Here is a 16,896-nt window from a genome sequence, read left to right as displayed (position 1 = left end):
TACTATTATTATTATTATTATAAAAAGGTAAAGATAAAGGTTCCCCTTGCACATATGTGCTGGTCATTTCTAACTTTAGGGGGCGGTGCTCATCTCTGTTTCAAAGCTGAAGAGCCAGCACTGTTCGAAGACATCTCCATGGTCATGTGGCTGGCACGACTAAATGCCAAAGGCGCATAGAACACTGTTATCTTCCCACCAAGGTGTCCCTATTTTTCTACTTGCATTTTTTATGTGCTTTCAAACTGCTAGGTTGGCAGAAGCTGGGACAGGTAACAGGAGCTCACCCCATTATGCAGCACTAGGGATTCGAAATGCTGAACTGCTGACCTTTCGATTGACAAGCTCAATGTCTTGTTCTTGAAAAATAAATAAAATAAATAAATAAAATATAAATTTAAAAGAAAGGAAAGACATAAACCTCTTTCTTCTAATTCTGTTTCTTCTGTTACTAAAAGAGCAGGAAAAGACTAACAGCTGAGGTAATATGTTCATCTCTGCTAAGGAGCAGCACATTTTATCTGGAAACACTTGGAATAAGCACTCTTTAAATCATTCAAAGTATAGATTATCTAAAGCTGGAGAATGTCTCAAGTAGCGCTTAAAGCTGATTGAATAAAACATATCACATTTATACTGAGTGTTATTCCATTGATATCAAAGGAATCATATTAACATTTATTTCTCTTCAGTTGCTTCACTTGGAAGGCAAAGTGGGAGAGGAAAATAAAGAAAATAGCTCCTTTAGCAGTTTTTGAGTCTAAATTTCAATATGTCTCTTTTATTAACAAGTTTGACTCACCGGCAGTCATCAAAGGACATTTTCCTTGATACCTTCTACTCTACAAAGCTATAATAAGAAGATATATATTAGTTGCTGGAACTTCACTTTCTTTAAAATAGAAGATTTGTCTCAAGTGTCTAAAAAATGGAAGAAATAGGGTACTGTTGCTCTTTCAATTGTTACTGCTTTTCCTTTATAAGAAAAGAGTTGGTGGATCTTGGACCACGCAATATTAAAGCTTAGGTAATCTCTTTGTGGTTGAATTTTTATATCATGAAACCCCAAAGTGCTTCTTTGGGATGAATTTAAGGTATTGTAAATACTTAACTACCCTCAACTGGCACCCAACAGACACGTATAAATAGCACCTGATAAAAAATTATCATGGTCCGAGTTAAATTTCAGCATCATACTGTATCACACAGCAGCCAATCAGAAGTGTTCATGGGAAGGTCACACACATGAACTGAGGTGACAATGTTTTTTATACTTTTTTACTCTAGCATTTAAAATAAGTTTCTTGTGATCAAAATGGGTGTAGCTCAGCCATCAAGATTAGCAGCCAAATTAATTTCTCCAATCTCTTTTAAAACTGTTTAAACTGGTGCTTACCACCTCATCTAATGGAAACAATTTCCAAATTTTAAATATACATTGCACAAAGAAGTATTTCCTTTTTTATTGATCCTATTTATCCTACTAAGATAACTAACATCTTGGAAATTCTGGGATTCGGTTAGCTGATTATATTACTGAGTTTTGTGCTCCAGCCATTCAGATGAAATCTTGATAGGTAGCTCCATAAAAATTTGCAATTTTATATACCATTAATTTCTCCATTAATCTTTGTTTTCTCTAATCAGAAAGTAGAAATAAAACACATGATGGTTTTAAAAGAATACTATAAATGTCTTAAAATGAAGGGCTTTTTCTTATAGCCATGTTAGTATAAAATCTTGCATCTGTACTTGGCAGAAAAAGTATGTCAAACCTTTTTGTTCCACCTTAAAAACTCAGGCTGGGAAATGTTGCTTTACTTACAGATATGATATGGGTCAGTAAAACACCAAACTCCTTGCAAAAACCCTAGCAAAAGGCACCCCTTTCATCATCAGCACCCAAATTCTTCAGAGAATAATAATCCACTTTTTATAGTCCAAGAGGCTAGGGCCTTATGTGTTTTGAGAGAATAGGAGAGTCAGTGAGGAGCATTTTATCTTTCTCCCAGCCCTCATTTCTACAAATAAGGACAGGGCAGAGTCAGACCCTAAGCCAAACTAACTAATCTTTCGGAGCCTTTTCTTGCTTACGCATCTAACAATTTGTAACTACTTCTAAAAGAACTAATAGCGGGGTGTCAAACTCACATTGTCACATTGTTGTCACGTGATGTATCATGACTTTCCCGGCCTTCACTAAAATGGGGGTGGGCGTGGTCCACCATGTAACACATCTGGCCCATGAGCCACGAGTTTGACACCCCTGACTTATAGGAAAATCTATCCAGGTAAAATAGAAGTTAATGCATGAGCATACAGGTGAAGGAACTATGCTAATTAGGAAAAGAAAAAGAAAATACACATGCAGAGAGGAAATAGTGTGTATAGATAACTGTAATATCATACAGTCATGGATGATATTCCCATTCTCTTCCCAAACTTTGGTCACTAGCCACATCCCTGTCTTCAAAAAAGGAGACCCCAGCTTAGTTGAAAATTACAGATCTATCTCTCTTTGTTGTGTCACCTGTAAAGTTATGGAATCTATCATCAACCAATCCATTACCCTCCCCCTTGAAACTACTCTCTAATAAACAATTTGGTTTCAGAAAAAAACTATCGTGTAACTTACAACTTCTTCACTGCAAAAACATATGGACTACAAATCTTGATCAAGGCAAAACAATAGATGCAATTTACATAGACTTCTGTAAAGCTTTTGACTCAGTGGTACATGACAAACTTCTCCTAAAACTAAAATCCTACGGCATCTCCGGACCCCTCCACAATTGCATAACAGCGTTCCTGTCAAACAGACAGCAAGTAGTCAAAATAGGCAGTGCCCTATCAAATCCTGTTCCTGTCAATAGTGGCGTTCCCCAAGGCAATGTTCTTGGACCAACACTCTTTATATTATACATTAATGATCTCTGTGACCATATTAAAAGTAATTATGTTCTCTTCGCTGATGATGTCAAAATATTTAACACTATCAACAATACAGCTACCCTTCAAAAAGACCTTGACTTTGTGTCAGAATGGTCAAAAACTTGGCAACTCCAAATTTCAAACCAGCAAATGCTCTGTCTTACACATTGGAAAAAAGAATCTAAACACTAAATACAAACTCGATGGGCATTACCTTACAGATAACCCCCACCCTGTTAAAGACCTTGGATTTTCATATCCAATGATCTAAGTGCCAAAGCTCACTGCAACTACATCGCAAAAAAGGCCTTAAAAGTTGTAAACCTAATCTTTTTTTTTATTTTGTCACAACAATATATACAATCATCAACATAAACAATAATTCATCATGAGAGAAAAAGTATATATAAGTAAAAGTATGCATATAATACTATAATGAAGAGAACAATAGGACAGGAATGGTAGGCACTTTTGTGTTCTTATGCTTGCGTAGCTTCTTCTCCAGAAACACTACACTGCTAACCAGAGCTTATAAAACATTTGCTAGACCAATTCTTGAATACAGCTCGCCTGTCTGGAACCCATACCAATTTCAGACATCAATACAATTGACCGTGTCCAAAAATATTTTACAAGAAGAGTTCTCCACTCCTCTGAATACAACAAAATACCTTATGCCACCAGACTTAAAATCTTGAATTTAGAAAACTTAGAACTCCGCCGCCTTCGACAAGACTTGTGTTTAACTCATCTATTGTAATGTCCTTCCTGTTGAAGACTACTTCAGCTTCAATCATAACAATACAAGAGCAAACAATAGATTTAAACTCAATGTTAACTGTTTCAATCTTGATTGCAGAAAATATGACTTCTGTAACAAAGTTATTAGTGCTTGGAACACACTACATGACTCTGTGGTCTTTTCTCAAAATCCCCAAAGCTTTAACCAAAAACTCTTTACTATTGACCTCACCCCATTCCTAAGAAGTGTATAAGGGGCGTGCATAAGAGCACAAATGTGCCTACCGTTCCTGTCCTATTGTTTCCTTTCATTATATCCAATTAATATAGTTATTACATACTTATGCTCATATATATGCTTATATACAGGTATTTTCATGCTTATGCTTATATATACTGTTGTGACAAATAAAAATAAATAAATTTTGTTCTTAATGAATTTTGTTGTTATTGTTCAGTCACTAAGTCATGTCCAACATCGTGGATCACAGCATGCCTGTTCTCCACTGTCTCCCTGAGTCTGCCCAAATTCATATTCATTGTCTTGATGACACTATCTAACCATCTCATCCTCTGTGGTCCCCTTCTCCTGTTGCCTTCTATCTTTCTCAACATCAGGGTCTTTTCCAATAAAAGTCCATATTTGGTGGCTAAAGTATTTGAGATTCAGCTTCAGTTAATGAAATACAACAAAATAAGGAATTATTAACAAAAAGAAAATCTAAGAATGTTTTTAACAGATTCAAGGACCTAGGAAAATGCTAGAGATACAAATAGATATCCTGCAATGGGACACAATATGAAGTAGTTTCTTGGTGCGATAAGTACAACAAAAAGTAATGTGACAATACAGCAAATCATATTTTACTGTGATGAAAATGAGATGCAACAAAATTTGGGGTTTGCTTTTTTCTTTCCATTTCTTCTTCTGGCACAGCCACGTGGAAGGTTTTGAACATGCATGCTTGGCTTCTGTCTGAACTTGAGAGATGTTTGAATCTTTTGTTTTGTTTGAATCTGGCAGAAGATTCAGAAATGTTTCTGTTTTTGATTAATTTCTGCTTGCCAATTTATCGGAATTATTTATGGCATTTTTATTCTAATGTCAACAGCAGAAATACTATCTAAGTCATTTTGAAAACAGTCACAACAAAGTTTACTGATGATTAGTCTCAACAAGGCCAGAATTGTAGGCATGCAACCCATATGTGTCTTCTCAAGTGGCAGGAAGTGATTATTAGCTAAGAGTCCTTTCAGCATGTATTTGGAACAAAATAAACAGATGGCCCAGCTCTGGTATGGGAAGCTGGAGCTAATCCTACTAGACTTCCCTATTCTATTCAAGTGAAGTTAACAATCTGTGGCCTAAGATTGCCAGCAATCATTTGCTTACTTTAAGTGTCCTTAGAACAGACTGTTCCATGCATAAAGTGCTATTACAAAAACAAGAGAGAAATCAGAAGGGCATATACTTCAATAGGTGCCTGAATGTGCAAAAAACTAACTATGGAAACATAGATTCTTCAGTTAGTCACATACTGCTTATTCCTTCTGTTAAGCACAATTTATTTTTAATAGTATATATTACTGAACAAGCTACAAATAAAGAAATAAAAACATGACTTACAAGTCAATATGCCCATTCACACAATATTCTAAACCAAGAAACCGATCATTGGGAAAAAAAATACAAATGTGGATTGACTCATTTGGGATCTTAGATTCAAGACATTATTAATTCTGAAAGCAATCCCTTGGCAGAAAACTTTCACTCCTATTCTGTGGAATAGGAGAACTGTGGAAATCCCATTTTCTTTTGAACTTGATTAACTTTATTCCACCTTCTAGCCATCTTTCAACTGGTATTTCAGATGGTATCAGTGCAGACTTAAACATTTCCTATCTATACTCATATAGCTCATATAACAGCATACAATTTTGCTGCAGTAGAAAGCATCAGTCAACTAAACAAACTTATAGTTATTTGTGCATAAGAAATACAGAATGGTAGGTTATGCAAAAATGTCTCACTTTGATAATTTATTTGATGGTGCAATTTATTAATATGTGGGGAAGATATAGTCATATATATTGCTATGAATATTTTAGGAAAAGTAATAATTACACACTTGGTAACTTCATAAAATGTCAGGGGTGTTTTCAAGGTAGAGTTTAAAAAATGGTACAATGGTATACATGATGGTGCAACTAAAGCTTGATAGTATGTATACAATAAATAATAAATTTAAATAATAAATAAATAAATAAATAGGTAGAATTTCAATCACACTATTGTGGCTTTGACAATAGTGACTGTATTGATATACCTATAAAGTATTATGAGTTTGAGAATTATGTTGCTACTGACATGAAAAATAAATAATGCCATTTTCTGGCTTGTCAATAGTCAATATGGCAAACAGCAAGAGGATTTAAAGCAAAATATTCTGAACATTCAGTGCAGGTGTGAATAGAACTCAATAATGCTATAAATAAAACCTATTTAACCTGTTCACTTTAATTTTAAACAGGAATGACTACTTGATTTTCCTACTGTAATAGGAACTGTAATACATTTTTTAAATGTAACATTTAAAAAAAGAAAACCAGGTTATTTTTCTGTTTGCGGATTGGATTACAATTTATCTGTACACATTCTGTTCTGTACATTTTTGCCCCATATAGGAGTATTTGCAAGTAATTTTCTCACATGCTAATGTATGTATTTTTTAAATAAGAGAATTTGCATCAAAAGATTGGAGAAATCAGAAGAATTCACAAAAATTAACTCCTCCAGCATATGTACAGTAACTAGTTCTGGACACGTAAATGCAAACCAACTGTACTTTTAATGTTGATAAAATTTACCCTTTCATTTCCATATTATATCATTTGGATGAAAGTAACAAAGGTACTATACCAGTTGGATCAAAGTCCTGAAAATAATCTGGACAATTCTGGTCAGCATATTCTCCAGCTGGTGTATCATCCCAACACAGCCATCCATCCCAGGTCCGGTTACAGTACAATCCTAGAAATTTGAAAAAAATATAGCTTGATAGTTTTGGGGAAAATACACTGGCCTTCTTTTCTAAGATCAGAGTAATGTCTACCATGTTCATGAAAACACCTAGCATTTTTGTTGCTTTTGCGTTAAAAGGCAAAGATTCCTTTGAGTTGAACTTGACTCCTGATGACTATATCTATAAATTATATGACTATAATTTTCTTGGCAACAATACAGAACTGGTTTCCAACTGTCCTCTGACATATTTTTTTCAATTTTGCAGAATGTCCTACCATCCCGGGATATTGCATTATCTCCCATCCAATTTGTAATTTGACAAATTCAACTTGACTTAGTTTTTGAAAGCTGCCAAGTTCACTAGGTTCTGTCACCTGTGCTGGATAACGTTGTTATTAATTATTAGAGATTACTTCATATTACATTCCATCAATCCAGGATAATAGAGTGAATTGAATGAGATCCACCAGAATTTAAGCCAATATTGACATAGTTAAGTGGTCCCATAAGTGTAAACTATAACAGGGATCACTGATAATGATTCCATGAGCTTGTTCCTCTTCATCATTACAACAATTGTTTATACAACAATTGTTTATACAACAATTTCTTAGGTGCCTAGATTCGCCTATAGTAAGATGGGTGGCATACAGGTTAGATGAATAAAAATAAATAAATTTATTGTTATGCTGTGACATTCCTGGTAGCTGATAAATAAAAGTTCCATTTTAAAATTTTGTTTAACAGAATTTATTGAAAAGAAAGAAATAGAGTTATAAGATTTTCAGCAACTGAATTACAGAATTACTTCAAAACATTATCAGCTTTTTCCTAACAGATGTAATGTGAACTGGAGAACAGCTGGTTCTTTCCCCCTATTATGGAGAATTTGCAGGTGGCAGTTTATAATATTCCTGAATCTCTCTCTGTCTATGAGCATGTTGCTATTATCTGCTAACAACAGCAATAGCAGAAAGATTCAGAGCTGGTTGCTTGAAATATGACAAAAAATAAGATATTTGAGCAAATGGGGACAGTGACAATGAGGGGACGAGATTACTTAGGCAGGATGCTATTCTTGAGTGTTAGGGCCATCTGGGAGTATAATTATGTTACTTAAACCTGGCAATAAATCAATGAAATGGGAAAGTCATCTTTGAAGGCTAAATAATGTTAGAACCCAAAACACGTGGTAAAAATTGTTCAATATATTGACCTCACCTCATTCCTAAGAGATCTGTAAGAGCATAAGAGCACAAGCGTGCCTACCGTTCCTATCCTATTGTTTCCTTTCGTTATATCCAATTAATATAGTTATTACATACTCATACTTATGTATATGCTTATATGTTGTATAGTTATTTCATGCTGATGCTTATATATACTGTATGAGAAAATAAATAAATAAATAAAAATAAAATAAATAAAATATCTGAAGTGCTTGGCTGCCCTTAGAGTTGCTACCTAAAAGAAAATATCACTGATTTGTTGGGCAGCTTGAAAGTAACTCCCAGGTGCATTTTCCTCAAGTGTTTCAGGTGTGGGTGGATGTTCTTTTCTTAGAAACATAAAAGTTAAAATGTTCAGTTTTTTGCCTGATAAATATTGACCTCAGCACTCCATCAGAACAATCCTATTTCTTTTTTAGATATATCACATTTTCTTCCAGACTTTGTACTGGATAAAAGAACCCAGAATCATGGAATTAGTGGAAAAGATTAAGAAAAGAACAAAAATGCAACTAAAATATGTTTCTGAAAGACAGAGCAGTCAGTTATGTAGGAGGCTTAGTTTTTAATTTTGAAAAGATTTGTCATTCTATGAAATGAAAAACATTTGTATTTTCCAATACAATACAGAAACTTTTTCACCTGGGGGGAATAAAACAGGTTCCTCCACCTACACATTCTGGTTATTTTTGAAAAAAAGAATAAAGGCTAATTTTATTTCTGCACAATATGTACTTTCAATCTTCTTATTTGTTACCCCCAATTATTTGTTGTCTCATTAAAACAATCTTTTTTCCTTTTTACCACAAATATCTTTTCAGTTCTGTATTATACAACCTTACCAATGATATTTTTTTCATTTAAAAAGATATTATTTATTCTCTCTTCTGTCTACTGAAGAAGATAGCATTTTTTGAGAGCTAAAAAGACCCTTGCTCTATGTGCCACAATTTTTTGAATGGCATACAATCAAGTTAAATGGTAGAAGGATTAAAACAAAAGATGTATCACAATACAGCGGACTTCTCTTGGATATGTTCTACCTAAGGAAAAAAACAGAACAAACTCTTTTATAAATATTTGTTAGAGTACCTTGCTTAAAACATTATATCAAGAACAATATTAGATATCTAATATTTCTGTTTTAGGAGAATGAAATCAAATTCCAAAGTATTTTAAAAATATTATATAAAAGTAAGCTCCATGTTGTGAGGACTTTGGTGGCAATAGCAGCAGTGTGCGCTTTAGATCTGCTCAACATTAAAGGTGATATTGAAATTAATATCTCAAACCCAAATTTCCTAGTCTGCTTGCCTCTAGATATTTCATACAATATGCACTAATTATATAAAATTGGTAAAAATAAATGTGCATTTCTTATTACTATGCTTACCAAAGATGAGAAAAAAAGAACTTTTAAGACATTCAGATTTGGCAGACTGATGTGGGCTTTATGTGGTTCACTGTGAAAAAATGTTTGTCAAAAGAAAAAAAGTGGCTGTGCATTGCAACATAATTCTACCAACTTTGCTATATGGAAGTCAAATTTAGTCTTGCCAGATGTAAAATCTAAATGCTATGAAAATAAGCTATGTAATAAAACGACGAGACAAAGAAGAAGAATAGATTTAAGAATTAGTAAGGAATGATTATTGATTGAATACAAAACATAGGAAGCAAGTATATAGAAGTTGTTTGGTCATATACAAAGGACATAAATGAAGACAGAATCACAAAACACATAGTTAGCAGTTAATATATTTAAAGAAACCTTCAGTGCTGGATGGAATTGATCAGATCAGGGGAGAAATTGATATGTATAAATTTATATACAGAGTTTGTAGAAGCAAATTTTTTAAAGGATATAACAATATAGAGATTGGTGAATTAAATTAATCAATGGTATATTTAGCTATTTTCATTAATTTTTATCTTGTTGCAATTTGTTTGGCTTAGTATTTTTTATTCATTTTTTGCTCTTATATAATTTCCTTATCCCAGGAAGAAAATTGTTATATATATATATAAGTATGTCTGTAAATAATTTGAAATACAGATAGTCTTAGACTTACAACAGTTCATTTAGTGACTGTTTGAAGTTACAATGCCACTGAAAAAAGTGACTTATGACCATTTTTCATATTTTTAACCATTCCAGCATCCCCTTGGTCATGTGATTTACATTCAGATGCTTAACAATTAGTTCATATTTATGGTTGCAATGATGGTTGCAATGTCCCGGGGTTATATGATCTGCTTTTATGACCTTCTGACAAGCAAAGTCAATGGGAAAGCCAGATTCACTTAACAACCATTTCTCACTCAGCAACATAAATGTTAGACTCAATTGTGGTCGTAGATCAAGGACTACCTGTAGTAGGCTCTATTGAAACACAGATTTAGCTATATTCTCTTTAAAAGTGCTTCTTAGTGTATTACTTTCATCTATTTAAAAGCAAGCAAATTACATTTATGGCTTATCATGCTAAGTTTCTCCTCAAAGGAAGTATGACAGTACCTTATGAGGGGAGTGTTTTCCTCAGGAAGTAAAAACTGTATACAAGCTGTTTGTAGGATGATCTCTCTGTGATCCTTACCCTGTTTAGTGTTTACTGATTTTCAGGAATCAATGAATAAGCAGGACAAACACTAGAATCCTTCAGCAAAGTTAAAGAATGGTTTTTTTGAAAAGTGAAAACCAAAACAAAGAATAGTTCCACATAGCTGTTGATTAAAGTAATATATATTCAACCAATGACTTTCCTTGGAGTCATTTTCTTACAGTTATTTATATCTAGTACTTATTAATTTCTTTGATGGTTCTGCCTCTTATATTCAGCATGATGTGGCATCAAATAGCATTTCTCTTTTTAAAAGCTCGCACTTTAAAACCACTTAGCCACTTAAATATTCAGCTCGATGAGCTGCTTCATTCTACTCCCGAGATAAGGGTACAAAGGATCTCCCTGGATTCAGCACAAATGTAATATTCTTTTCTTAATTGGTCTCAATTCCCTACTGAGGGCAGGAATTTAAATTACCAAAATCTATTCTTTAATTTCTTTTTTTCATTGATAGAACAGAGCAAGAATATATTTATGTGTAAATAATGAAGTCATCAATTAAATAAAACAGGTTTTATTCATATGATATATTCATCCATGGCTAAATATAGTATTTCAGTAGAGATCATTTTCTGTATTCATTAAAACGATAGGGTTGGCTCTGTACATGCTATGTACACAAATGTAGTTGTGTATTTGTATGCTTGGTATGTCATAGCCAGAGAGATAATTAAGGGATGATTAGAGAAGCAATAACAAAACAAAAATTACCAGGAAGAAGCTTTCAGTTAAAAGCTTAATACTCTTTTATCCACATTCAATTGATGGGTATAAAAATAATACAGGTAGACCTTGATTTACAATCACAATTGAGGCCAAACATCTGTTACTAAGCAAGATAGTTGTTAAGTGAGTTTTATCCCATTTTACGACCTTTCTTGCTACAGTTTATTTATTTTATTTTATCAGATTAGTTAAGTGAATCACTGTCGTTGTTAAGTTAGTAACATGATTGTCAAGTGACTCTGGCTTCCCCATTGACTTTGCCTGTTAGAAGATCACAAAAAGGGATCACATGACCCCAGGACACTGCAATCATCATACATATGAGGCACTTGTCAAGCTGTTGAATTTTGATCACATGACCATGGGAACGCTGCAATGGTCATAAGTGTGAAAAGTCACTTTTTTCCACTGGCATTGAAACTTTGAACAGTCACTAAACAAACTGTTGTAAGTGGAGGACTATTTGTATTTATTTTGTCTATGAAATCTTGTGATAATTCAAATCTAAATATAGGACAATACTTTCATCATGAGGGGAAAAATGGCCAGTATCGGGTCAAGGTTTAGAAATATGAACACCAAATCGGTTATAAAAAATGTTGCCCTATAGAATATTTTCAAAATAAATAACCTTTCTGCTTAAAGAAATGTTATTCAAAATTTAACGTTGTCCTTGACATTGTCACTATTGATAAAATTTTGTGAGATTTTTGGCCTAATAGTTATTACCAGACATGTTTTCTTTATAATTGCATTCATGTTGATTTCTTCTCACTCCCTTTTTCTTTTCAGCAATCCAAAATCAAAGCACTGCTTTAAATAATAATTTTGAATATTTTTTTTCTTTTTCTCGTTTGTTCCTTTACCTTTTTTCTTGTAAGGAGGGGCTCTGTTCATCCTTTCATAGCACTTGAACTGTGAATCTACTATTTTCTTGCGTATCATTGAATATTCCATAGACTCTAAAGTAGGATCGACATAACTTACAGTAGTGGGGAAACTTGGAGCCATTCTCTGTATATATATATAAAAAAAACATATGTTAATATTTGTAAGTTATACCAGGACAATTCAATAAAAACATTTTTTTATTTATTTGTTTGAGCAAGGAGTTTGGAGTTGTCAGGAAAATGTACAATGGTCTTAACCTCAGGGACATGTTATCTATAGAGTTGGCAACACACAGGACTGAATTTGACTTTGAATGATTATGTGCCTTGATTCCCTGAGAGATCTTCTACTGTTTCATAAAATCATGCATAGAAAAACTGTGTGGAAAACTTCTTTCACTGTAGTGATCTAGTGAAATTTCTTATCTCTTCTTTTAATGACAGTAGCAAGATACAGATACAAGATACTCCCATGTAACACCCCTCCTGCGTAATCTGCACTGGCTTCCAGTGGTCTTCCGGGTTCACTTCAAGGTACTTGTCATCACCTTTAAAACGCTCCATGGCCTAGGGCCGGGATATTTACGGGACCGCCTACTGCCACCATTAGCCTCTCACCGACCAGTGCGCTCTCACAGAGAGGGCCTCCTCCGGATACCGTCAGCTAAACAATGTCGGCTGGCGACCTCTAGGGGGAGGGCCTTCTCTGTGGGGGCCCCTACCCTCTGGAACGAGCTCCCTCTGGGGCTTCGTCAACTCCCCGATCTCAAGTCCTTCCGCCGCGAGCTGAAGACGTTGCTGTTTCGAAGAGCAGGACTAGCTTGAATGTAGTTTTAAATTGGGATTTTTAAAAAAGGGGTTTAAATGAGGTTTTAAGTTTGTGTTTGGAGGTTGGAGCATCAATTGAATTTGGCTGTCTATTCTTTTGACTGTTTTTTATGTATTATATGTTTTCTGCTGTTTTTTTGACTGTGAACCGCCCTGAGTCCTTCGGGAGATGGGCGGTATACAAATGTAATAAATAATAATAATAATAATTAAAAGGTGGTTATGAGTATATCCTTATTAGTAGATATGTTATTGTTACTGTATATTTTGATTATGTTGTTAAAGTTGGAAACAAAAAAAAAAGAGGACAACCCCCCACCCCCATTATTTCAATAGTACAACTACGTTTTCTTATAGGAATATTCCATCTATTTTATTATTAATTTCCAGTGTTATCAATACCAAGTAATATTTATCTAATCGAATGCTTTCACATTCCTACAGTATATGCAGTCTCAGGACAATGTTTCACATATTGGCACAAAGAAGTGTAACACTCATTGATCAGCTAATTGTGAGTAAGCATATTTTATCTTTGTTCATATAATATAGTGGAACAATGTATATTCCCATAAATTAAAATAATATTACTTAAAGCATGAGTGGGCAGAAGAGAAATTTAGAAGTATTCCCAGGATTCCAGATAATTAGGCTGTTTTGATATATCAAACCAAAATAATCTATGTCAGTCTCAACTTTTGGTGACTCAGTTTTTGTCTGCATGAAATTTTCTTGGCAACAGTACATTGCCTGCTGGGATACTTTTTAAATCTTCCAATCTTGTTTATAGGAAGCTACCAATTGGATTTTTGCAATTCTGATCAGATTGCCCTTGGTTATACACCTGGAACTTCCTGCAAATCTCTCTTTAACTTTCATGTCCACACAAAGTCAATCAAGTGATAACAATATCACAAGAGCTACAAACAGATTCAAACTCAATGTCAACCGTTCCAGTTTAGATTGCAGAAAACACGATTTCTGTAACAGAATTGTATATACTTGGAATGCATTACCTGACTCTGTGGTTTCTTCTCATAACCCCAAAGGTTTCACTCAAAAACTGTCCACGGTTGACCTCACCACTTTCCTAAGAGGACTCTAAAGGGGCGTGCATAAGAGCACAAACGTGCCTACCGTTCCTGTCCTACTGTTTCTTTCCCTATGTATATATACGTTTTTAGTACCTCATTTCTCCTCATATATACGTTCATATATTTATAACCCTTTATGCAACGCTTGTATATATTGTTATGACAAATAAATAAATATAAATAAATAAATAAATAAATAAATAAAATAAAGTGCTGTTAAATACTGAGATTCCAATAGCAAAGAATAGATTTTTGTTATGTTTTTATATGTTTCCAACAATAAGGGGTGGATTCACTCATCATGCAGGACTAATCCGAAATCAAATCACATTATGATTTTATATTGAGCATGAACCATGCAAATCAGGGATGGCTTATGCATCAGGAATTGCCAATAATTTATTTTCATTCTACTTCAATCTGCAGAACTTATTCAATTAAAAGATATAAATAGTAGGACTGTGCTTAGCATGTGAAAGATATATGGAGGCACAAATGAAGCCTCTCTCTTTGAATTGTTAAAGCATTTGTGCCTTTTGCAACATTGTGCTTCGCTGGCTAGGTTTATTTTCCCATTTGCCCCTTTCAAAATATTATGCACAGCTTTAATATGTAGATTAATATGTTAACATTATTGTAACTGACCAATATTCTTCTCCATTGAAATAGAAAGGACTTTTAAAAAAGGAAAGGTATTTTGCTGAATGCATCTAGCATTTGATATGATCAAATTCTTAGACACATATATTAAAAAGAGAGCTCATTGAATTCAGTAAGGGTCACTTCCAAGTAAATATGAAAACAGCTGTTCTATTAAAATACAACATACTTTTTGCCTTTTCTCCCTATCAGCATAAATTTCTGTATACATCTTTATACTTCTAAGTACAATTTATGCAACAAGTACATTTTTGTACCAGGTTATTTCTTCTTTTTTGGTTTTAGTATATTTTAGTTAAAACCTCTAGTTAAGATTGAGCATGTTTCTTAAGTGATTCAATACTAAAATGAGAAAGGTGTACAGCTTTGGAAAGATTAAGTGATTTTGCATTTATTCTTATATTTCCATCATCCACTTTTATTGTTCCAATTTATCGGGGAAATATAAATACGGAAGTCTACTGATGGCATGAAATCTTTCTTTTTCTCTGGGCTACTGCATGAGGCATTTGGAAATATATTAATCTGTTCTTTTCATAAAGTATTCTGCTCATCTATAAGACACTTAATGACCTAGTAAGAAATACCATTGTACATCTAAGGGAACACCTGAAGACTTTTACAGTTCAATAACAGTTTCCTTTTCAAAGGCAGCAGCAAGAACCTCTTTGTCATCATTGCACTATTTAATTTGACTTACTACTATCACATCAACAGAACAATTATCTCGATGTTGAAAAAATAAATTGGAACCATGTTAACTGCCATGATCTCACTTTTACATTTACTCCATCCAACATTTATAATCTTTATACCAAGTCTAACAAAAGCTACAAGCGAGTTATGTGTTTCAGCTTCTATCAATCAAGTATCTTGAACAGATATTTTTAACCCAATCATATGTTCATTTAGAAAGTTTATTACTATCTGTCAGATAATCTCCTAGAGCAACTAATAGAAACTGAACAAGATAGAAATTATTTTAAAATGCTAAAGTCGATGAATAGCATGCTGCATAATATAGATCATATTAAAAGATAATTGAAGAATCGTAACTGAAGAGTCTCCTCCCACTGATTCCCCTCTACCTCTTACTGAATGTTGGGAGACCAAAAGAAAGCCCTCTAAAATGGGATGACATTAGGTATTATTAGTACAATTTGAGGAATATGGCATCCAAGCTCCTCCACAAAGACTGCTTTGTTCATTTCATTTGTTCATTTATTTATCTGGTTGCCCATCTTAAGTTCATGATAGTGGACAGCTAACAATAGTGAACATTTATGTAGAAACAAGCAAAAAAACCCCACCTCACATTAAAACTAGCAGCCAAGGTACAAAAACCAGTCGCAATTAATATAAGCATGGACTTTGTAAATTATTAGGTCTTATAAAAAGACACCAGGGCCAATCTAATCTTCAGGGAATCCTGTTCCAAAGGGCAGGCGTATGGCAGAAATGAATGTCTTCTGGATCCTGCCAGGTGACATGCTCGAAGTCTAAGTGATGGTATGCAGAACATGTGTCTTCTGCTGAATGGGGATTAGGGCATAATCTGATGGGACAATTAGACAAAATCCGGGAGAGGTAGACCCACAAATAACTCAAATGTTTGGCATTTTTGTCCATCTATTGAGTTCCTTCCCAAGGACATCTGGGATAAGCAGATGCTGTTTGATGATGTTAAAAGTATCATTGCAGGATGTAAGCTGTTCCAAGTAAAGCTGCCTTTTGAAACTGATTGATGATTATTTTGCCAGTGCAAATAGTGTTCCAGTGGTGCTCCAGATGTTCTGAGATTGCACCCCGAGGTATCTATTACTGTTGGTATTACCTTTGCTTTATTTTGCCACAGTCATTCTAACTTCTATTTACAGGTATTTTGTGATTTTCTCCAGTTCTTTCTCTTCTCTTCTACTTCTGCCTTATCCACGATCCAGACCTTTTTTGTCTTTCCCATCAACAATTGTTACATTTAGGATGTTACGTGAATTCTAAAGTTCCATAGCTTCTTCATTATTTATTATTTTGTCTGTTTTTGTGCTCCTACCAGTTCTTGCTTGCAGGCAAATGATATTTTTTTCAGATCTTCCCGTATACTATTGTTGCTAGTTTGTTATGCCATTGTTTGTAATCAGTCTGTGAGAT

General features: G+C 34.0%; 1 protein-coding gene across 2 annotated transcripts in view; it reads right to left on the bottom strand.

Moving 5' to 3' along the window:
* The window catches only part of CALCR (calcitonin receptor), a 175,640-nt gene that overhangs the window by 66,874 nt on the left and 91,870 nt on the right, over positions 1-16,896 (bottom strand). For both annotated transcript variants that reach the window (XM_058183018.1, XM_058183019.1), the window contains exons 3-4: positions 12,143-12,290; positions 6,593-6,703 (exon numbers count right to left, since the gene is read on the bottom strand). In XM_058183018.1, coding sequence (XP_058039001.1) covers positions 6,593-6,703; positions 12,143-12,290 — 259 coding nt within the window. The remainder of the gene's footprint in view (positions 1-6,592; positions 6,704-12,142; positions 12,291-16,896) is intronic.

The sequence above is a fragment of the Ahaetulla prasina genome, chromosome 4, assembly GCF_028640845.1.
Source record: "Ahaetulla prasina isolate Xishuangbanna chromosome 4, ASM2864084v1, whole genome shotgun sequence".
Classification (NCBI taxonomy): Eukaryota; Metazoa; Chordata; class Lepidosauria; order Squamata; family Colubridae; genus Ahaetulla; species Ahaetulla prasina.
This window is presented reverse-complemented; position numbering and strand designations above follow the sequence as displayed.